At 37.6% G+C, this 23,795-nt stretch overlaps 2 protein-coding genes across 4 annotated transcripts in view; both read left to right on the top strand.

The window, feature by feature from the left end:
• LOC131157812 (uncharacterized) overlaps positions 1–23,529 on the top strand; it is a 35,666-nt gene extending 12,137 nt beyond the window's left edge. Inside the window, exons 2-5 of one of the 3 annotated variants that reach the window (XM_058112209.1) lie at positions 19,437–19,589; positions 19,747–19,922; positions 20,347–20,447; positions 21,277–23,529. In XM_058112209.1, coding sequence (XP_057968192.1) covers positions 19,437–19,589; positions 19,747–19,922; positions 20,347–20,446 — 429 coding nt within the window. In that variant the 3' untranslated portion in view covers position 20,447; positions 21,277–23,529. The remainder of the gene's footprint in view (positions 1–19,436; positions 19,590–19,746; positions 19,923–20,346; positions 20,448–21,276) is intronic. The other 2 variants (XM_058112211.1, XM_058112210.1) reach the window with 2 other exon arrangements.
• Positions 22,665–23,529, top strand: LOC131157811 (uncharacterized). The gene has a single exon (XM_058112208.1). The coding sequence runs from the start codon at positions 22,665–22,667 to the stop codon at positions 23,289–23,291; it is 627 nt and encodes a 208-aa protein (XP_057968191.1). The 3' UTR covers positions 23,292–23,529.
• Positions 23,530–23,795: the final 266 nt, after the last annotated feature.

The raw sequence follows: 23,795 nt of genomic DNA, 5'->3' as shown, positions 1-23,795 counted from the left end.
AGTTGAGTGGCACACAACTCAAGAGAAGGAGATGCTAGCAATAAGTCATTGTCTATGCATGAGGTGGTTTTATCTCCTTGGCCCTAAATTCATGGTGAATAATCGGTTGTTAGTCATTTCTTTATGTAGGCTAAACTACCCCCAAATAGGCCCGTTAACAAGACTTCTTGAAGAAGTTTGATTTCTCTTTTATCGAGCACAAGGCAGGTGGATGAATCAAGTTGCAGATATGCTAAGTAGGAAGGTTGAACTTGCGCCTTACAATTGGCAACACACTTGATGGTAAGTAAGGTAACCATGACAATGGAGGAGCTTATTAAGGAGAACATTGTTGAAGATCCAGTTGCCAAAACCTCAAAAATTTGGTGGGAGAAGGCAAAGTGTCAGTTTTGGTTAGAGGATGGGTTGTTGTTGACACATGGCAATTGGCTCTTTGTGCCTCGAGCTAGTGACCTAAGGAAGACACTATTGTGAGAATATCATGATACAATGTGGGAAGGCCACCCAGGATGGATAGGACTATTGTTGAAGCATAGGTATTATTGGCCACATGTGTAATGAGGTGGTTGAGTATACTCGGACACGTTTCACTTGCCATCAGTACATGGTTAAGCAGAAAAAATTTAAGGTTGTTTGAGTCTTTTCAAGTACCAATGAGATTGTGGGAGAGTGTCTTGGTTGATTTCATCACCGACCTACATAGAGTTGGGGACATAGGGTCTATGCTCGTGGTTATAAATATGGTTTTGAAATGCGATACTTTCATACCAGCATCGAAGTACTATTTGGCATAGGAGACAACACACTTGCTTTTCAAACATGCTATGAAGTATGGGGGTGTTCCTTAAGATATCGGCAGTGACCGAGGCACAATATTCACAGGTAACTTTTGGAGAAAACATTTTAGAATCCTTTGTTCACAGCTAACAACTGTAGGAAGATAGAGATGGAGAGATTCAACAGGCTACTAAAGAAATACCTATGCCATTTCGTTGCTGCCAGCCAAAAGAATTGGATGCTGCTACTCGACATGGCTCAGTTTTGTTTCAGTTCCCAAAAGGGGTTAACAACCAACAAGATTCCTTTTGATCTTGTAATAGGTTAGCAATTGCTATTACCTCACATAGTGAACCAATTATACAAAGGTAAGAGTCTGAGAGCGTACATGAAGCAGAAAAGATTGAAGGTTGTTTGAGCCTCTTCTAGTACCAATGAAACTATGGGAGAGTGTCTCAATTGATTTGTAATGACCTGCTCCTTTTTCACATATATTTTTTTTTTATAAATAAATTATCATCACATCATACATTCCAGCTCAACAGGTCACAATCCACCTGAGCCCGTGGGCACCAGGGATATAACAAACATACAACAGAAGCCTACGCAGTAGAAAGTATAAAATCATATACATCTCATCATAACGTGCATAACACATACCAGAGTCACTACAATTACTATCTCACAGTATATACATCTCAAAAATGAAATCTGGGGACAATCCTCACAAAATCTAACTGTCCCTACCAAAAACTTATCCTTCTAAAGAGGGCAAACAACTGATCTAGATTAGCGGGGCTTTTTCCGCTCTTTTATCAGGGGCTCCTGAAAAATGTATAAGATTTAGGGGTGAGATACCTCTCAGTAAGGGAAATAAATTAATACCAGTGTGTGGCAACATGAGTATTCTGTGTTCTACATATACCATACATAACATATTCAATACTGTTTATCAAATCTGGGAAAACATATGCATAACAAAACATGGCAGAACATATTGCATTTTCATAAACATTTCTCATCTCATATCATAATAATAATAACATAAAAACAATCCTGGTAGGTTAGTTGGCTGTTGTCATGTATTACCTCCACATGACTGGGTTGTGTGACCTGAAAGCGGGACCTGACAATGGTTGGCCGACCACTGCCAAGTCAAACAGTAGTCTGTAGGTCCGATGGGTCTACCTAGACTGATCCGTACACCAAGGGCGATAACAGCACACTTTTTGAAAATAACCACATCGACCATCCAATCTCGCACCACTCCGTACAGCAGCGTTAACACAGATATCATGATCACGAGGACCATAGACATATAGCAACGGTACCATGCAAGTGTTAGCCTAGACTAAGCCAACCAGGTTCTGATATCATATACATATACTAAAATCGTGATACATGGATATCTCATATCAATAATTATCAAATCAATCATATCATTTTTCACATATATATATTTCATGAAAATCATCGGCCCGTACGCCGGAATTACACATTTTATCATAGCTCGGCCCGTACGCCGGCAAATTACATAGCACAGCCCGTACGCTGGCAAATCACATAGCTTGGCCCGTACGCCGGCAAATCACGTAGCACAGCCTGTACGCTGGCAAATCTCATCCACATAGCACGGCCCAAATGCCGGCAAACATATCCACATAGCACGGCCCGTACGACGGCAAATCACACACACACACACACACATATATATATATCTCGGCCCGTACGCCGGTTTTCCATCATAGAAATCCATATTGTCTCCATTCCCAGAAAATAGTATTTCACAACATTTTTATACTCATGCCACACTAAACAAATTTTCCACGTATTCAACATATTATCATTTAAACAGTATTTTCCAAATATAAATCATATATATAAATATATTTATTTTTCCTGAAACCAGATGCTACATATATATATATACTTGCATTTTCTCAAAACAAAACTAGCTTAGTTTATCTCCTTACTTGATTCCTGAAAAGCCCCAAAGAAAATCTTCCCTGTACCCACAAGGTTCTCAACCCAATACCCTGAAAATGAAAACTCGCAGAATTAAAGTTTAGTATTTTCGTACGTACAACATTTTCTATAACTACCACTAAGTCAAATTCGACTTAAAAAGTCTTACCTCAACTCAGGGATGATTCCCAACATTCCCGATCAACACCCCTGGAACTGAAAATTTCAAGTATTAAAGTTTAGTATTTTTATGCGTATATCACTTTCTTCAACTGTCAAAAATCCAAATATTGAATATAAAGCCTTACCTTGGATTTGGGATGAAATCCAACTTCGTTTCCCTGATGATCCGCTCTGGCAGACTTGTAGAGAACTTCGCCACGAGCGTCGTGGTGGCTTCGGTTTGTCGATCCGGCGTAAAACTAGCCCGAAATCGAAGAGAGAGAGAGTCGTAGGAGAGAGAGAGAAGAGAGAGAGAGAGAGAGCACTTCCAAAAAATCTAAGCAAGCTTCTTGAAGAAGTTATATTTTATATATGGTAATCATTAATTAAAGTAAAGTTTCTTGAAGAAGCTTTCACACTTTATATATATATATATATATACCTTTAACCTATATATTAAATGCATATCATAATAACTTACTTATATATATATATATATACACACACACACACACACACATATATATATATATATATATATATTTTCCTTATCATATATATATATATATATATTTTCCTTATCATACTATTCATTTTACTTGTTAATTTAATTAATTAATTTTATTTTATTATTTTATTATTATTATTATTATATTTTTAATTTTATTTTTCCCGGTTACTACATGATTTCATCACCAACCTACACAAAGTTGGGGACATAGGGTTTATGCTTGTGGTTATAGGCAAGTGTTTTTGAAATACCGTGCTTTCTTGCTAGTATCAAAACACTATTTGGAAGAGGAGACAACACACTTGTTTTCAAACATGTTGTGAAGTATTGGGGTGTTCCTTGATATATCGTTAGTGATCGAGGCATAATATTCACAAGAAACTTTTCGAGAAAATTTTTCAGAATCCTCAGTTCATAGCTATTGCCCACAGATAGATAGAGATGGAGAGATTCAATGTGCTACAATAGGAGTATCTACACCATTTATCATTGCCAACCAAAAGAATTGGGTGCAACTACTTGATGTGGCACAACCATGTTTCAGTGCCCAAAAGAGGTTAACAACCAACAAGATTCCTTTTGATCTTGTAATAGGCCAATAGCTATTGGATCATTCGTACAAAGGAAAGAGTCTGAGAGAGTGCATCTTCACCAAAGAATGGAGGTAGAATGTGGAGATCACCTAAGTTTACTATAGAAAGCTTCCAAGTGGTGAAGAAACGGGAAAATCAAGGGAGACGACTGTTGCACTTCAATGTGGGTGACTTGGTGCTTGTTAAGCTCCATCCAGAATAAATCAAGTCACTAGCTGGGAGACTATTTTGCAAATACGGAGGACTAGTCCCTATCTTAGCCAAAGTTGGGAAGGCCTTTTGCAAGGTCAATCCTTTGGCTTGGAGGAAGGTGCATCATGTGTTGAGTCATTGATTGTAGACATTTAAAATCCAAGCAGAGAAGTGATTCAATTAGAGTACCATTGAAGACATTGCAAGGAAGAAGTGGACCAAGTTCTTAGTGAGTGGAAGGTCCTTGAAGATGAATAAATTAGGTTGGATGTTAACGAAAGGCATGGAACAGTTTGTGGAAAAAGTTGAAGAATATTTAGCATGAAAGTCTGCTAGGACATCAACCATATGTATGGTGTAGAATGTCACGAGCCAAGCTTGTTCATGGCATTATGCTTGCATGTGATTGCTTGTCTTGTGTACATGAGATGGGTAACCATCATGTAAATACTAGTTTAGGTTTTTATTCTTTGAGCAGGATAAGGTCTTAGTGAAAACAGTGATTATAACCCCTTGGTCACTTTGATGTTTCAAACTGACCTCAAATAACATAAAAAGCTTTTTAAGTGAGGGTGGGTGTTCATTAATCATTGTTAAACTTACTAACTTTTGTAAATATGTCTAGCCTACTAGCCTACCTTGCTAAACACACGTTGCCTACAGAGATGTGAATAATGAATTGTATTGCTTTACAGTTTACTGTGTGACTTTCATTTTCTTTCATTTTTGCTTATTGCTTCAACTTTATTTGCATTTGATGGTTGTGAATTTGTTCATGTGGTGAAACTACAACTTACATTCGGTTGACTCGCGGGTCATCCCATAACATTATCTCCATTGCCTATTTGAATCATTTAATCCTGTCTGAACTCATTATTATTCTAAAATATGCTTTTCGATCCCCGTGATGTACAATTAGGTCATTTAGCTTTGCCAATAGAGCAAATAAATAGTAAATGGGTTTACAGACTCTTGCACTTAAGCTATGAGGCTTGAGCATTTAGATTTGTTTGGACAATAGGGCTCTGTTAAATAGGCTGCGCTCTTTGATTCCCAGCCTACCAGAATGTAATGGTTCACAAAATCTTTTCCATTTGTTGAAATGGCCTTATAATTTCCATTTCTTCCTCTACACCATAAATCCGTAGAGATTTTGTAAATGTTGTTGTAGATAGAGATTGGCAATTTGAAACAATTCATAGGATAAACAGGGATGCTTGCGTTAACAAATTTCAACAAAGTTGTTCTTGTTGCTTGTGACATGATAGTTAAGTGCCAAGACTGTACATTGGAATTCACTTTAACAACCAAATCCTTGAAGGGCTTCTTTCTTGGCTTTAGGGAAGTAGGGGTCAATGCCTAGAGATTTCCTTATCTTACCAATTTTATGAATGTTAAGTCTTTTCCTCAAGATTTTTCCCAGAATCCACTTTATCAATCAAATACTTTGAAGGCTTCTTTCTTGGGTCTAGGAAATAGGAGTCAATGGCAAGTATTTCCCAATCTAACCAATTTTGTGATGTTAAATCTTTTTCCCAGAGTTCTTGGTATATTGACTCTAAATATTGACATGTTGATTTGTTGAAATTGACCTGAAGACAAATAGACCTCTTCATGAGTTTGAAGGTTTCCTTGATTTTTTGAGAAGTTGTCAAAACCAGCTTTGTGGGAAAGAAGACTATCATCTGCAAAGAAGAGATGATTGATCTCAGGTACGTTTCTTCTAATTTGAATACCCATAATCTTGGCTAGCATTCCTCATGGTGGTAGAGAAAGCTTGAAAATAAAGGAGGGGGGGGGGGGGGGGGGGGGGGGGGGGGGGAGAGGATTGCCTTGTCTCACTCCTTTTTTTAGTATAAATTCTTTTAATTTATCCCAATTGATTAGAATTGAGAACTTCATTGGTGAAATGCATTGATTAATCAAGGAAATCCATTTTTTAGGGAAATCAATTTTTTTAAGAATTTTGATGATTCCTTCCCATTCTGTTGTTATAAGCTCCACTTATATCGAGCTTCATTGCATCCAATTTACTTCTACCATTTTTTAATGATAATTTTAAGGAAATGGATCAATTCAAGTGCCAAAAGAATGTTGTCAGAGATTAATCTCCCTTTCATTAAAATAAACTGCCTTGTGTTTTAGAAATAATGTCATCAACTACTCAGCTAAGCCTATTCCCAATTGTGTTTGACGCAATTTTGTAAATCACATTGCAGAGACTGATAGGTATTAGACCATTCAAGCGTGCAGGGGATTTTGTTTCATAGCAATCATTGTGATAGGGTTTTATGGGAGTTCTTCAGCATGTATCCCATGTTCAATAAGTTAAGAATAGCTTCAAAATCTTCATCACAAATAAGATGTCAGAATTAATGAACGAAATTACCTAAGAATTCATTTGGTCCAGGGGCTTTGAGGCTTCCAATTTGAAAAGGTGCAGCCTTGATTTCCTATTTCATGAAATCCTCCATTAGTTTAAATTTAGGGACATAAGACACTCACCTCTCCTGAGGTTTGGAAAAAAAGACAGAGACCTCCCTTGAGGTTTCAAAAATGCCATAGGCCTCCCCTGAAGTTTAAAAAATGTCACAAACCTCCCCTAAGATTTGCCAAAAAGGCACTTACCTCCCCTAAAAAAACTTGTCTTTTTGCAAAATACAAGGGGAGGTTTGTGTCTTTCTGAAAAACCTTAACAAAGGTCCCTGGAATTCTTGAAACATCAGGGAAAGTCCCTGGAATTTTTGAAACCTTAGGGGAGGTCATTGTCTTTTTGAAAACCAAATAGAAGGCTTAAACTTAGAATTGTCAAATGTAGAAAAGACTAAAAATATGATATTTATTTGTAAAATTAGAGTTAACGAAGTTAAGTTTACACTAAAAAAGATGAAAAATGGGAAAGCTATGGGACCAGATAACATCTCAATTGAAATTTGGAAATGCTTAGGTGATAATGGAATTATATGGTTAACTAATTTATTTAATACAATTGTAAAAACTAAGAAAATGCCAGATGAATAGAGGAAAAACACTTTAATACCTATATACAAAAATAAAGGAGATATTCAAAATTGTAATAACTATCGTGGAATTAAACTTATGAGTCATACGATGAAACTATGGGAAAGGGTAGTTGAACAAAGATTAAGGTTAGAAATGAAGGTCTCAGAAAATCAATTTGGTTTTATGCCTGGGAGATCTATTGTAGAAGCTATTTATCTTTTAAGAAGATTAATGGAAAAGTTTAGGGAAAAGAAGAGGGACTTGCATGTGATATTTATTGACCTTAAGAAAGCATATGATAGGATACCTAGGGAAGTCCTATGGTGGGTTTTATAAAAAAAAGGGTGTATGTAGTAGGTATACCGATGCCATTAAGGATATGTACGATGGAGTAATGACTAGTGTAAGGACTATAGATGGAGAAACTAGAGAATTTCCAATCACCATAGGTGTACATCAAGGATTTGCTTTGAGTCCTTATCTTTTTGCTTTAGTGATGGACCAATTGACTAAGAGTATCAAAAGGAGGTTCCATGGTGTATGTTGTTTGTAGATGATATTGTATTAATTGACGAAATTAGGGACAGAGTAGAGGCTGAGTTAGAATTATGGAGAGAAGCTTTGGAATCTAGAGGCGTTAGGATAAGTAGAAATAAGATAGAATATATGAAATGTAATTTTAGTAATGATAGGAGGAATATTGGAGACAGGTAAACTTGATGATGAAGAAATAAATAGCACGTGTAGATTTCGATACCTTGGATCTATTATGCAAGCTGAAGGAGAAATTGAAGATGATGTAATGCATAGAGTTAAAGCAGGTTGGGTAAAATGGAGAAGTGCTTCAAGTGTGCTCTGTGATCGTAGAATACCCTTAAAATTAAAAGGGAAGTTTTATAGGAAACCTATAAGTCCAACTATGCTATATGGATCGGAATGTTGGGTGACGAAGAAACATAATATCCAAAAAGTAAAAGTTGTCGAGATGAGAATGCTTAGATGGATGAGTGGTATAACATTGAAAGTTAAATTAAGGAATGAACATATTCGTGGTAAGTTAAGTGTAGCTCCTATAAAAAATTAAGATAAGAGAGGGATGACTTACATGGTGTGGACACTTGCAACGTAGGCTACATCGTGCACTTGTGAGGAAGAATGACTTAGTTACTGTGGGGGGCAGTAGAAGGGGTAGGGGTAGACCTAAAATAACTTGGGAGGAGATAGTGAGTAAGGATTTAATATCCTTGAATTTATAAAAAGAAATGGTCCATGATCGCATAAATTGACGGAAAAAGATTCATATAGCCGACCCCACCTAGTGGGACTAAGGCTTGGTTTTGTTGTTGTTGTTGTTTAGGGGAGGTCATTGTCTTTTTGTCAAATCTCAGGGGAGGTCAGTGTCTTTTGCCCTTAAATTTATGTTCCTTTCTTAGTCCAGTGTCAATGAAATTGTTCAGTTAATCAATTCTGTCTAGATTCCTTGTTCTGAAATGATCATTTTAAGCTTTGAAGATGAAGTCTTCAATCTTCCTTTTCGCTGTTACCCAAGTGTCATCTCATTTAAGTTTTGAAATAAAGTTTCTCCTTGCTTTTACCAAGGCGTGGAATTATCTTGTACTCTTTCCTCCCCATAGACACCAGTCTTTCCTAGTCCTTTGCCTATTTCATTTCCTCTAGTCTATATAGCTCCTTAAGTTCCATTTTGATATTGTCTTTTGCTTCTTGAAAGATTGAGTTGCTTTTTAATTCCTTCTTTTGCAATTCATGAAGTTGGCATTTCAATTCTTCTCTTAACATGCCTGATCACCTCTTTGCTCCATCTCTGAAGATTCCCAGCAACTTCCCTAAGCTTACACCAAGTGTCATAAGCTGGAGGAACCTATTTGTCTCTTAATCTAGACTTCCTTAACCACCTCTTCTATTTCTTAATCACTTGTTCTATTCCTTCTTTTAGTTACTGATGTTGCTTAAATTTAAAAGTTTTCGATTTACAACTATTAGCCATTTTTGCTTCATGAAACCATAAGTTGGTTTTGTTGTGGCTGTCCAAACCTCAAGTCCTTAGGCTCGTCCAAAAACATTTGTAAGATCATCAGAGCTGGGCCCTCATTCGCATCAATTGAGGGATAAGTCGCACAAGGTCCTCTCCTTCCTTTTCCAGCAAAGTGGAGGTTCCTTTATTGGAGTTGCTTTACTAGCAAACCTTGTCTATCTTTTTCCCTTTGTTTTCCTCTTTGTCCTTCATCAATTAATGGTTTTTTTTTTTGGTAGCTGAGTAGGCCTTATTCTTGCCCGAGTAGTCTTTTGCAGGGTTTGAAACAACTATCCCCTGTACTCTTTGAGTCCTGGTTGCATATACACTCGATTCATTTCTTAGGTTTTTAGGGGCCAAGCAAAGTGCAGGAATTTTCAAGGTGTAATCATGCTACAGTTTCAGCAAATTTTATTTACATTTTAATATTTGAAATCAATCCACAATGTACCATGTTGATTCTTGTTGATGAAGAAATCAGCAGGTGGTGGTTCTTTTATGTTGACTTTGGCCCTCAATCTCATTTTGGGTTTCTCCAACTTCTCACCTTTGACTATCTTCCTATTAATGATGTTTCCAACTTGTTTTCCAACAACTTAAGCAACTTCAAGTTAATAGAATCCCTTTGGGAGCCCTTCAACTCTCACCCATGAAGCAATTTGTCAAAGAAAATTTCTTCTGCCTTGAACATTGACTGCATTCGTTGGTTCATCATTGAGGCTCCTTGAACTGTCCAAGGCTCTTAATTTAAGACTTTCCTCCAATAATTTTGCTTCTCAAATTTGAAGAGAATCCCCCTCCCCCCTTGTTGGCCATTGTTGAGATTTTGATTAAATGAATGACCTAACTTGAAGATAGGTCTCTCCCTCTATTTATAATACAAATAAAATACATTCTAGTGACCATAATACCTTTACTAACTCTCACTAATTAACATACTAACACATTTAATAATAATACTAAACTAAAATAACCTTTAACATTCCCTCTCAAGTTGGAGCATAAATGTATATGCTACGAACTTGTTACAAATAAATTTAACACAAGCACCCCCCAAAGCTTTAGTAAATAAATTTGGAAGTTGCATATCAAACTTCACGTAAGTGGTAGTAATGAGCTTCTGCACAAGTGTCTCTTGAACAGAATGGCAATCAACTTCAATGTGTTTCATTTGTTCATAAAAGACTGCGTTGGAGGCAATATGAAGAGCAACTTGATTATCACACATCAACTCCATAGATTGAGAGCGTGGAAAACCCAATTCTTCCAACATGTTTTTCAACCAAACAAGTTCACAAGTAGTGTGAGTCATAGCTCTATATTTTGATTCAACACTTGACTTGGTCACCATAGTTTGTTTCTTGCTCTTCTAGGGAATCAAATTGTCATCAACCAAGCTACATTACCCGATTGTGGATCTTCGGTCGGAAGGCGACCCGACCCAATCTACATCGGTATATCCTTGAATGTTAGTGTGACCATGATCTCAATATAAAAGACCTCTCCTAGGTGCACCTTTGAGCTGTCTCAAGATGCAAATTGCTGCATCTTGATGACTTGTCCTCAGAGAATCCAGAAATTGACTCAAAGCAATTGTTGCAAAAGATATGTCTGGCGGGGTGATTGTGAGATAATTTAACTTTCCAACAAATCTTTGGAATTGTCTAGGATTAGGCAACAAATCACCCATATCTAACATAACTTGCTATTAGGATCCATGGGTGTATCAACCACTATGGATCCTAACAATCTGCTCTCATCCAACAGATCAAGAGCATACTTCCTTCGTGACAAAACAATTTTGATACGAGATATAGATACTTTTATACCCAAGAAGTATTTCACAGTTACCAAATCTTTGGTTTGAAACTTAGTCTATAGAAAATGTTTAAGGCTTCGAGTACCTTTATCATCGTCATGTGTAATAACAATACCATCCACATACACATTGAGGAAGATCCTACCTGATGAAGTATGACAAAAAACATGGAGTGATCCACTGCATACCGTCAAAGACCAAACTCAAGTACTACAGTACTGAATCGACCAAACAATGCTCTGGAGAATGTTTTTAAACCATATAGTGCCTTCTTTAGCCAACACACTAAGCTTGACTCCCCCTGAGCAATAATCCGAGGTGGTTGCTCCATGTAGAACTCCTCCTCAAGATCACCATGCAAGAAGATATTCTTCACATCTAACTAATGCGAAGGCTAGTGACAAGTGGTAGCCAAGGAGATGAACAGATGTATTGATATAAGTTTGGCGACTGGAGAAAGTGTCTGAATAATCCAAACCATATACCTGAGTATACTTCTTAGCAACACGACGTGCCTTTAGACAAGTCACAGAACCATCAAGGTTGATTTTCACGGTGTATATCCAACAACCAACTAACCATAGACTTGTCAGGAGGATGAGATACAAAGTCCCAATTATCATTGTCTTGTGAAGCATTCATCTCTTCAACCATGACATTTCTCCATCCAAAGTGGGCTAAAGCTTTTGAAGCAGATTTAGGAAGGGTAGCAAATGATAGAGTAGTAACAAAACAATAATAGGAGGGCAATAAGAAGTCATAGCAAACATAGTTGGAAATGGGATGTTGTGTACATGTGTGTTTACCTTTTCGGACAGCAATGGGAGGATCAACATCGTGGGAAATATCATCATCAAATGAGGAAACTAAAGGAGTGGTAGTAGAAGCTAGAGGGGACTCTCTTCCTCGGAGCTGCCTTTGTGAATACACCTGAAAATTAGGATGATCGAGACGATGAGAAGGACTTAAACTACATGGAGACATAGGTGGTTGATTGGGGAAGGACAACAAACTAGAATTTGGAAGATTAGGTAGAGGAAAAGGCTCATTGAGATCGGAAGCACTCAGAGTGTAGTAAGGTATAGACTCAAAGAAGGTAACACCTGTAGAAACAAAGAAGTGATGCAACGTAGGACTATAACAATGATATCCTTTTTGAGTATATGAGTAGCCCATAAAGACACATTTTATAGCACAAGGATCCAGCTTATCCACCTTGGGAGTTAGTTGATGAACAAAAGACGTACACCCGAATATACGAGGAGGTAGAGAGAATAGAGGTGAATTAGGAAAGAGAATGGAGTAGGGAATTTTACCACTAAGAAAAGAGGATGACATCCTGTTGATAAGATAGCAAACAATAAGTATAGCATCATTCCAAAACACTTTAGGTACATGTATTTGATAAAGAAAGGTGCAAGTGATTTCAACGATGTCTTTTTTTCCTCTCTGCAACCTCATTTTGTTGAGGAGTGTGGGCACAGGATGATTGATGAACAATACCAAACTGAGTCATATAAGTAGTGAATTGTGAACTGAAATTCTCCTTAGCATTATCACTCCGAAGTATTCGAATTGGGAAACTAAATTGAGTCATTATATCATAACAAAAGACACAAAATATATGAAATAACTTAGAACGATCTTTTATTAAATATAGCCAAGTCATCCTTGAATAATCATCCACAAAGGTTACAAAGTATCGAAAACCCAACTTGGACACACTTCTACTAGGACCCCAAACATTAGAATGGACTAGCATAAAAGGGCTTGCAGCTTGTTTACTGACTTAGGAAGCAAAAGGGACACAATGATGCTTTCCCAACATACAAGACTCACATAAAGACTAAACACATAACTCAAATTAGGAAGTAAATGTTTCAACTTTTCCAATGAAGCACGACCAAGGTGACAATGAATTTGTAAAGGTCTGACAGCAACAGTGTAGGGTGTAGAAGGATATAACGACTCAAAGTGATAAAGTCCACAAGCTTCAAGCCCTCTGTTAATTGTCTTCTTTGTCTTAAAATGTTGAATAACCACATAATTAGTGAAGAATGTTACTGAACAATTCATAGATTTGGTAAGCTCGCTAACAGACATAATATTGAAAGGAAACGTGGGAATATACAAAATCGAAGGAAGTGAAATAGGAGAAGTGGGATTTACAGTCCCAATTCCTTTAACGATGGTGGTGGATCCGTTAACAAGAGTGACATGAGGTAAATTTGCAGGATATTGAAGAGTAGAGAAGAAATTAGGTATACCTGTGATATGATCAGTGGTAGCAGAGTCTATAACTGAAGGACTAGGATGAGAAGTACTGGATGACAGACATGCTATGGGATTACCTGTTTGGGCAAGAGATGCAATGGGAAGAGAAGCTTGTTGTGACACTTGATACTGCTTGAATTTGAAATACTCTTCCTTTGACATAGATACAGTGCGTTGCCCCCTAGCTGGCCCCAAAGGTGTGGAGTTGGTGGTGGCTATATTGGCAACACGTGAAGGTCTACCGTGGAGATCCTAGCATTGCTCAATAGTATGATTACCTTGTCCACAATGAGCGCACTTGTGAGGAGTGCCTCTACCTCGTCCATCTCTACCACCACGACCGCTTGAACCACCTTGATAACTTTTGAGGTTGTTTGGTAGAGAACTAGAATCTCCATGTGTGGCAAAGGCTGTCCTCTCAAAGCTAGATGCAAGAGTAGGAGAATGTGTGCTAAAGGAAGCACGAAGGACATGAGAATAAACATCGGGAAATGACGGCAACTCTACACTACTAAGTATCTGGGACCGGATTGCCTCAAACTCGAGCTTCAAGCCTGCTAGAACTCGAAGAACTATCATCTATTCCTTTTGCTTCTGCATCTCACGAATTTTGGTGGTTATAGGTTGCACCACGTTAAGGACCTCATGAATACGTTTCATCTCTCCAAAATAATTTGCAATGCTCTTGTCTTCCTGTTGTAACTGAAAGTACTCATGGGATAAATCATACATACATGTAATGTTACTAGAGGATAGAAGATTGGCATAATCCCATATCTCCTTGCATGTATTTAGATGCATGCACATCCGTGCAATTCGGGGCTCTATCGAATTCCACAAAAGGGAAAAAATCAAGGCATCTTCCTAAACCCATGCTTCTTTTCTCTTTTCATTGGAAGGATCATATTGGAGCAAGTGATTAGATTTTCCTAATCCTGATAAATAACCCAAACAACCTTAGACCATTGAACTTAATTCTTTCCATCCAACATTTCAGTTTTTATCTGTGGCAGCGATGAAGGAAACATGTTTTTGGGATTCATAGACTCCATACTAACACTCACTAACCAGCGGCCACACCAATGTCAAACAAGAAGAACAATCAAAACTAATCGGGACAACCACAATTGATGTGAAGCACCAAAACAACCACGGATGAGGTGAACCACCTACAAACTAATATAGCACTGCCACAGCTTCACAAATCAACTTATGAACACTGCCACTGGTCTAAGAAACTAACAAAAAGCATTTACAAACATCGAAAAATGTTGGATCTTTGAGCAAAAAAACATGCCCAACAACTTGATAATATTGTCTAGGGAAGGAATTAGGACATGGTGGAGGAAAAACGCAGAAAAAAGGTGGCTGAAATCTCTCTCATGTGCCAGTGCATGGGGTTAGAACTGCCGGCAGTCAGCCGGCATCTGGGGAGGCTTTCCGTCAATGAGAGTTGGTAGGGTTAGGTTTCAGGGGATTTTGTTTCTGGCTATATGGTTGGTTTTGTGAAATAATGAAGGGTTCTGGTGACTGCTGAGTGTGATTGAGTGTAGTTTGGATCACGCTTTGATATCATGTTGAAATACTGATTAAATGAACGACCTAACTTGAAGATAGGTCTCTACTTCTATTTATAATGCAAATCAAATACACTCTAATGACCGTAATACTTACTAGCTCTCAATATTTAACATACTAACACACTTAATAATAATACTAAAAGACTATAAATAACCTTTAACAGCCACCATATATATCTCACCTTCCAAATTCCAGATTTGTTGTAAAATTTTCTATGCCCACTTGAATGGGACTCTCTATTCATCAATAAATTTACAATAGCAGTAAACTGCCAATCTTTGGATAACTTCCAATTCAAAGTTGTTGTTCATCAGCACGAGTACCCTACTTCTATGAGGTAGAAGTAGAACTATCTTGTTCTTTGTTTCATTTGACAACTTCTCGATCATCTTTTTGTCAATTTCATTCTCTTCTTTTTACCAATCCAGCTGATTTTTGATATCCTCTTACTGTACTACCTTGATCCTCCTCTAAGGCCATCATTAAACACTTAAATCTCAAAATAGAGATGGTGAAATTGAATTACCATCTTGAAAGATATCTACCTTCTGAATCAGGATAAATGGTGAGCGGTTAATGTAGGTAATAAATGGTTATTGAAGAACTTAAAAACCTAAAGCAATTATGTTTGGATGGATGTGTAAACCAGGTAAAATATACTTAATTATGAAGCTCAAGACTTTACTACTAGTGAAGATGGCATGTACTTGTGGCATCTTTTCAAATCACAAATCAATGTTAAAATGAAGTTCCAACCAACTCTTCTCGTTTCCTTACAACAACAAAGCCTCAAGTCCCAGTAGTTGGGGTTGGCTACATGAATCCTTTTCCACCGATTCACATGGACAAGGGCATTTTTCTCTGCCAGCGTTAGAGCTATTAGATCCTTCCTCACTATCTCATTCTTTGTTATTTTAGGTCTACCCCTACCCCTTCTATGACCATTACCATTAACTGGCTCACTCTTGCACTATTTGGTCTACTTTTCAAATGCCCAAACCATCTAAGCTGTTCTCCCTTATCTTGTCTTTGACTTGCCTAACTGATTGTGAATATGTTCATTCCTTTATTCTTTAATGTTATACAATTCACCCACTTTAACATTCACATTTTGTAAACTCTTCTCCTTCCCTTACAACGTAAATGGAAGAGTAAAACCAGTACTGTGGTAACTTATCAAGGCACAAATCAATATTGAGATGAAATTTTAACCATATCCTTCAATTCCCCTTAGATCTCATGAAAAGAAGAGCAAAACTACAGTTCTTGAGTTCTCTCCTTGCTCAGAGTATCTGTAGGCCCTCAATTCAGCATTTGCTTGGTCTATATTGGTCTTGAACACTTTAATTTTTAATTTTGAAACCCTAGTAGAGATGATTTTAACATTTCTAATGACCTTAACTGCAAAGACTTGTAATGCCATAGTCGAAGCTATCTTTGGTTTTTGTGAATTGTGAGAGTTAAATGCACAGTTGGTGACTGAATTATAAAGATATTTTATGTTGATTAATGTTTTTTTTTTTCTTTCTTTTTAGTATGTGATCACTACATTGACTTTGAATATATTTGAGGGACTATCCAGTATCCACAGGGTATGACGATGAGGATGAGAACTTTCTATCCTCCTACAAGTTTGAGGACAATATTTTCTGCTTAACTTTGGAGGAACAAGGAAGAGGGTTAATGTGGAAGAGGTTTTGGAGACTGATGAAAATATTGAAATGTTGGCAAAATTGAGACGGGGTCAAATGTGGAGGGGAGACTTCATGGCTTTTCTATCTCACAAGCTTTGTACTAATCCTATAAAGAGTGGTAAAGTTATGGGTATTGCTTAGACTTCGGAAGGGCATAGCCAGAATTCTCTAGTGCCTGGTTGCAAAGTTTTGATTTTTTAATTTCTTCAGACAACCCTATAGTTCCTGATTCTCTATCTCTTATTTTGACCCATAATCTGAGAAACAATCAACTAGGGATTCAGAAGAAAAATTTGCTGCTTCTGCACCTGTTTTTTATCCATCCAATTTTAGTGATACTTAATACCAATTTTGAGTAACCTTTATCCTTTGTGGCTATTTCTTTTGTTGGGTGGGGGTGGGTTTAATGTTGAGCCCAAATTGTAGATCTTCTTGGAGATAAGAGGGACAACCAGGGTTTTCAAAACTTATTTGATGAGTTAGGTCTCAAACTGGAGAGTCCTAGTGGGGAGATTGTTCGATTAGATAAGGACTCCATATGGATATAAAGAGGGCTAAGAAATTGAGGAAGGAGGGTAGGAGTTTGGCCGCTATTAGTGCAATCAAGTGAAGTTTCTTTCTTTGAATGTGTGGGGGTTGGGGAGGGGGGGTAATGATTATAGGAGGTTGGTGAAAGAAGTAGTGAATAAGTTTAGTCCTAATGTTTTGCTTCTTCGAGAATCAAAATTGAGAGAATTCGATTTGTATTTTTATAAAGTTACTGGGACTTTTGATTCAAAGCTTTAGTATTTTTCCCTTCTTCCAGAGAGGTAGGGGGTCAAGCAATTTTGCAGGACACTAGATGCTGTTATTAGAGATTGTATTATGGTTCTCTGTGTTGTTAGATGTGAGGGGGTTCAGGGGATGATGGAGTACGTTTATGGGCTTACTCAGCCTCCTTTTGATACTTGAGAGTATTTCTTTAATGAGTTAATTCAAATATTTTTTTTTTGGATGTTTGGGGGAGGGGGGCTGCGTTGACCACTAGGATATGGAAGCATTATTTATTTATTTTTATTTTTCGAAATTCAAGATTGTGGTCTTAGGGGTGTGCCTTTGAGATTTTCATTTTTCCCTGAACCTTCATGAAAGAGAGGTTGATGAACTATTTTGGTGGGAGTTTTGGATTCTTTTATTCCTTTATTGAGGTGTGATTTACATGTTCAGTTAGGGGATAATTCTGGATTCTTTTCCCCTTTCTTTCTTCACTTATTGAAACCTTCAACTTCATGTCCTTTTTCTTTGAATAATATTATTTGGATGACTAAGATTCCTTTTAAGATCAAGGCTTGTACTAGGACTTCGACTCTGAATGGGATTAAAATGAATTGACTCATTTTAGGTGAGGATACCTTTAGGTGAGGATACCATATTATTTTCTTGATGTGATTAGAGTCTAATGAAACCCCAATGCACATCTTTTTCAACATTGCTGGGTGACTAGAGTAGACGGCTTTGTTCAACATCTTTCTGCTTTGGTGAAGCGTGGGAAACACCACAAGCAGTACTTTGACTTCTTGTTGGTGCAATTTGGTGTTTTGTGAGAACTAGAAGAGGCAAGTTTTGTGAAAATTGCGTTCATGCTATTCTTTGGACTTTGTGGCTTGAGAGGAATGTGAAGATTTTTAATGACAAGACTTGTTATAGTATGAAGTTGTTTTCGTATCTTCCCTTTAGGCACTTGCTTTGGTGGTGTTTAGGCATCTTTTATGTGATTTGTAAAGGGATTGAAGGGCTGTCCTTCTGTGACTGCTTTAAGATTCTTATATGAGGACATCTTGTCTCCAAATCTCGAATTTATCTCCATTTCTCACTTATGAGTTTCTTTTATTGTAAAATTATTTATAGTTCCTTCTGAATTTACTTACTGTGAGTTTTTATTTTTATTTATCATGAGAAAATTTGCTTGGAGTGAACTCTGATTTGAATTTGTGTTGTGCTTTCTTTTATTTATTTTTGGTTTTTTTTTTTTTGGGGGGGGGGGGGGGGGGGTCGTTGGGGTTAGAAATGTGTTTGGTGGGAACTGTTCTTTGAATGCATATTGCTTATTTTCATAAATACTGTATTATACCAGAATTTTTTTTAGAACTCATCGAACATAAGAAGATGGAATTTGCTTTCTTATTTTAGAGGGGGTTTTCGTAGCGTGAGGGATTCCCCAAGCTAGTGGGAATCCAAAAGTTTGGGGCATTTCTGTGTGTGTGTGTGTGAGAGAGAGAGAGAGAGAGCCACATCCATGCTGGAGAGGCAAATGGGTGTGGCGCCAGGGTGAGAGAAGAAAAAAGGAACACCTTGTCACAAATGTGGCAGACACTTGAGCAATCTAGGAAAGAACTATGGATGGCACTCCCCTTAATGAAACCTGATTTGAGCGCACGAAGACAAGACTCTAGAACATCCCAGGACCTGGATTAGTAGAGAGACCCCACTATATGTCTCCATGACCGATACTGGTTAACACTTGATGCCAGTGTGACCTCCTGCAGCTGCAGGGATGCAAGCATGAAATTGTTAGCAATCCATTCATAATTGAATTCTGGGTGCACTTTGATGCCAGTGTGACCTCCTGCAGCCGCAGGGAGGCAAACATGAAATAGTTAGCAATTAATTCATAATTGTGTGCCTGCAAGTTAAGTGTGGGTCAATTTTACAATATAGGGTAAAGTAGTAATTTCATGCATCTACCCATATCCTTTCTAGTTTTGATGGTATTTGTTATTGAGATTCGCAAATCAGTTGTACAGATGCATATCAATTGTTTTCTGGCTTGTTAATGTATATCATTCTTCTTCAGTTCTATAATGCTCCAATCAATGAGTACCAGGCAAAGTTGGTGTTAAAGCCTCTATCCCCTGATCGGAGATGGAAGTTTATATATGAACCCACACGTCATGATGTCCGGCTTCTTTCAAAAAAGATCCCCATCACCAAATTTTTGAATCTTCAGGTTTAGTGCTTTTGATTTGATATTTGCCCCTGGGTATCTAAATAAATCAGATAGCGTTGTGTGGAGAAAGAGAGGCAAAGTCAATGCCCTGGAGTTATTGTAAGCAAATATGTACAATATTTTCAGCACTAATGGTTAAATTTTTTTGTAAATCCAGGTTGGTGTAGGCCATAGTTTTCAGTTGCATGCAACTGGTTGGAAATGGAAGCTCACCACGTGTTTTGGCGGAGATGGCATATCACGTGTTCGGAATAAAACATCAATTGGCCTGTTCCCAGGCATGGACCTGCGGTTTGGATGGAGGGCAGATTATGTATTTCCAGAAATTACTGGGCAAGTCATTTGATCTTGTTTGTTATTAGCTACTAAGAAAATTGCTTGAGATTTAGTGTTAAATTTTATATCTAATCTGATAGTTTCTAAAGAGAAAAATTAAGGATAGTTGAATAAAGTAAGAGTAGGCACACATTCAAGGGGTATCAGGGAAAAAAAGGCATGATCTCAGGAAATTGATAGAAATTCCCTCTTGATAAAATAAAACAGAATGGAAAGATTAGCTAATCGAAGTAGTTGGGCTGGGGTTGTTAAGGTTTACTGAGTTGGATTCAGTTTGCCCTTCTTTTTCTGGGACAGTTGAGTTACTCAACTCTTGCTTAATAAAATTTTTAAGTATAATTATATTATTGTGTGTGTGGGTGTGCACGCGTGTTTTTTTTATTTGGTGCATAACTCATGATTGCAACCTTGAATATAACAGGGCTGTTGGCAGTGGCGAACCCTTGTTCAACATGAACTCGGGGCGATTGCAAGCGTCACTAGATAGGGTGGAGTTCGTTTTGAGCCATAAACATGAATGAGGTATGCCTATCTGTTAGTTATTAGCATGATGTTTAGGTGTGTGCCTATCCGTTGGTGTGTTTGAGAATTATTTCAAGTGAATTTATTCAAACGATCTTGGTCCAATATTTTGATGCTTCAAGTCTATTTGTGCTAGTTTGTCCTCGTACAATATGGAGTAGGCGCAACAAAATGTAGAGTGGCTTATAACTACCCATTAAATGCTTATTTTTAGATTTGAGGTGTATTAGAGTCGAGTTGAGTGAGATGCTCAAAGTCACATTGACAAACTCAAGTTGAACTCTGTTGATCTTATAATTGACCAATTTGTGCTCAAGTTGATTAATCTCAATTTGGTTATAAAATAAAGTTGAATATTATATACAGAAATGTAAAATATATAAAATTGAATATATGGTTCAAGTATAACATTTCACTTACAATTTAATAATAAAAAAAGAAGTTAGATTAGGCTTTTCAATATGATTGCAGAACTTGAATTCAATTCATGAAGCTACTCAAGTAGCTTGAGCTCAACTCAAACTCAAATATAGTCGATCTAAGTCAAGTTATAGAGCAAGTCGATCTTGAGTATTTCATGAGTCGTATTGATCTGATCACATTACTATTTAAGACTCTTGTTTAGAATTTAAAGAATATTTGTCCTTGCATATGTTATTGTAATTTGGTGGGCGAGGCTGCATTGCTTGTGGCCATGTGGCAGAGCTCCATGGATATTGAAATTGAATCATTTCATTGTGTTTGTTTTTAAAACTTAATAAATTTTTTGTGAACTTGATGGATATTGAAATAGAATCATTTCGTTATGTTTGTATCAATGGCTTTTCAGGCTGACTCGATATGTTATGATCAGTAGCAGGAAACAACAAAGCATGGAGGGACTGGTTTTAGCATGTTGCGTGGAAGGAAATGGAGTTGCAGTGATCGTTACTGGGTTTTTCTGTTTTGGCTCTAGTGCAACTTTCCTTCGAGATGGAATCAACGGTTAGTGCGGAGGATGTACACAAGCGGTAGCTTCATTAATCAACAGTTGGTTCTTTGCTATAACTGATTGTTTCCGGTACATATGACCAGATCCATGTCCTCCCTTAGTTCAGATAGAGAAGAGAGAGAGATGGATACATGCAAGTGAGTGGCTTTGTCAATATGGAAATTTTTATTTTCAGAGAAGTGTGAGAAAGAAGCTAAAATATATAATGAATCAATGAATGGAAATTTGGTTTTACATTTATTATTTTTAATTTTTTTTTTATTATACTAGAATGAATTTTATTCATAATGGTATATGGTATTGAGATAAAATATAATAAAAATGAATTTTTGTTTATTTTTCATATGGAAATCAATTAAAATGGGTGACATCGGTGTTATTAGTATCTGGGTTATTTCGCACAAGTTCTGTACCCACCTAGAAATTCAAAAATTCCTTTGGTCACATGATGTAGGACTTTAACTTTACTCACGATGGTTGAGGATTTGGGTCCCATGATGTGTACAAACATTATTACGTCTTTGCACATCTAGGTGACGAAGGTGAGATTTAATTTTATTTTGGCGGCAGGGGTGGAAGAGTGTTTTTGTTTAATTAAGTAATTGATGGGGAAATTTATTTTTAACCCATCTCAAACGAGCAAGCACCGTGAATGATTGTTGAGAATTTGCCCTATTTTGAAAGGGATATGCTTCTTTAGATGGTTAATGTCTATGGGAGTGGTCGTGATTGAATCATTTTGAGCTGAAATGGTTATTCAATGTTCGGATTTTTATGTATAAAGAATAAGTTAATCAATGAAAAGATCTCTTTATTGCATGACATTAATTAAAGATGCTTAACCGAACTTAAGGTAATCAACCCATCAAAATTTTTATATTTTAAATCTCAGCATGATTAGGAAATTACATAATGCTTTTTCTGTACATGAATTAATTAATTGGTGACACTGAGATTAATTTGAACTGATATTAACTCCAATACATATTTAAAAGATACAAAAGCCCAACTCATTTCAAACATGGGGGGAGGGAAGATGCCAAGACCGAACTCCAAAAGGATGCTAGCTAGCCGTTGCAGCTTCCAACGGCCAGAAGCCCATCTGGGTTAATTTAAATTCAAAGCCTCCCCACAGCTCTCTCGTCTCAAATCTCTCTCGTCTCAACTCTCTCTCTCTCTCTCTCTCTCTCTCTCTCTCTCTCTCTCTCTCTCTCTCTCTCTCTCAAATGGCTTCCTCAAAGCTCAGAAACTCTTGTTCCTTCATCAACATTCTCCTCTCATTTCTAAACTTCATTCTTTTCCTCCTCTCCTCAGCCTCTCTTGCTCCAACCATTCTCCTCAAAATGCCCCCAACCTCGCTGGGCTTTGCATTCCTTACTGTCTCCGCCACTTCCGTCCTCTCCTCTCTTGTGGGTCTCTGCTCCCACCTCGGCCACTTCTGCTTTGTAACCCACGTCTCGCTCCTCCTTGCCTCTTCTCTCGGGCAGTTGCTGACGGTCGTGGCGCTGTTGTCCAGAGAAACTTCAGCCCTTTCGATGCTGAAGTCCCCCCGGGATCCGAGGGAGGCTAAGCTGCTGGTGAGGCTGGAGTGTGGGATTTTTATGGCAATGCTTATGGTGCAGGTGGGGGCGCTGGTTTTGACATGTGCTGTGCACAGTTGCTGGGTGAGGGAGTATGAGGGGTTGGAGGCGGAGAAAGAGAAAAGTGAGAGGCAGAGGAGTAGGAGAATGGCCAGAGTTCAGGAGGAGTCCATGGCAAATGCAGGAAAGGTTGCAGAGGTTAAAGCCAAGGAGTTTGATGAGAAGATGAAGAGCAAGTATGGGCAGTGGGTTAAAACTGATTTTGAAGGCTAATTACAAGCCCCCCCCCCCCCCCTCTCTCTCTCTCTCTCTCTCTCTCTCTCTTGTGTGTGTTCTGCTTGTTTGTACTATAAGTTTTGTGGTCACCGAGGCGGTGGCCAGAGGATGTGTAATATAGAAGCTCTAGGTGGGATTTGGTGTTTTAATTTTGATGTGTAATGCTGCAATGCCTTCTGTGTCTGTGAACTTGTGTGGAGGTTTAATTAATTAACTAATTAATTATTTACTTTAATTATCTATTGCAATATGCCCCGTACCAATTAGTTATCAGACAAATTTAATGGCACGTATCCCCCACTTATCATTCAATAAATAAATAAATATTTTAGATCAAAGCAAACACTTATGGTGGAGCTGTCAAGAGATAAGTGTTAAGGGACCATCAGATCGGTTACTTAACAACAAATTTGGGAATATGCAATGCCCTTCCGCCAGAGCTTCTAAGGCCTGTAACCAGGTTTCAAATTTATCATTGTTGAAGTAATGGTATGCTAGATT

The sequence above is a fragment of the Malania oleifera genome, chromosome 6 (assembly GCF_029873635.1).
Source record: "Malania oleifera isolate guangnan ecotype guangnan chromosome 6, ASM2987363v1, whole genome shotgun sequence".
Lineage (NCBI taxonomy): Eukaryota > Viridiplantae > Streptophyta > Magnoliopsida > Santalales > Ximeniaceae > Malania > Malania oleifera.
The sequence above is the reverse complement of the archived record's forward strand: the minus strand, read 5'-3'. Positions and strand labels throughout refer to the sequence as shown.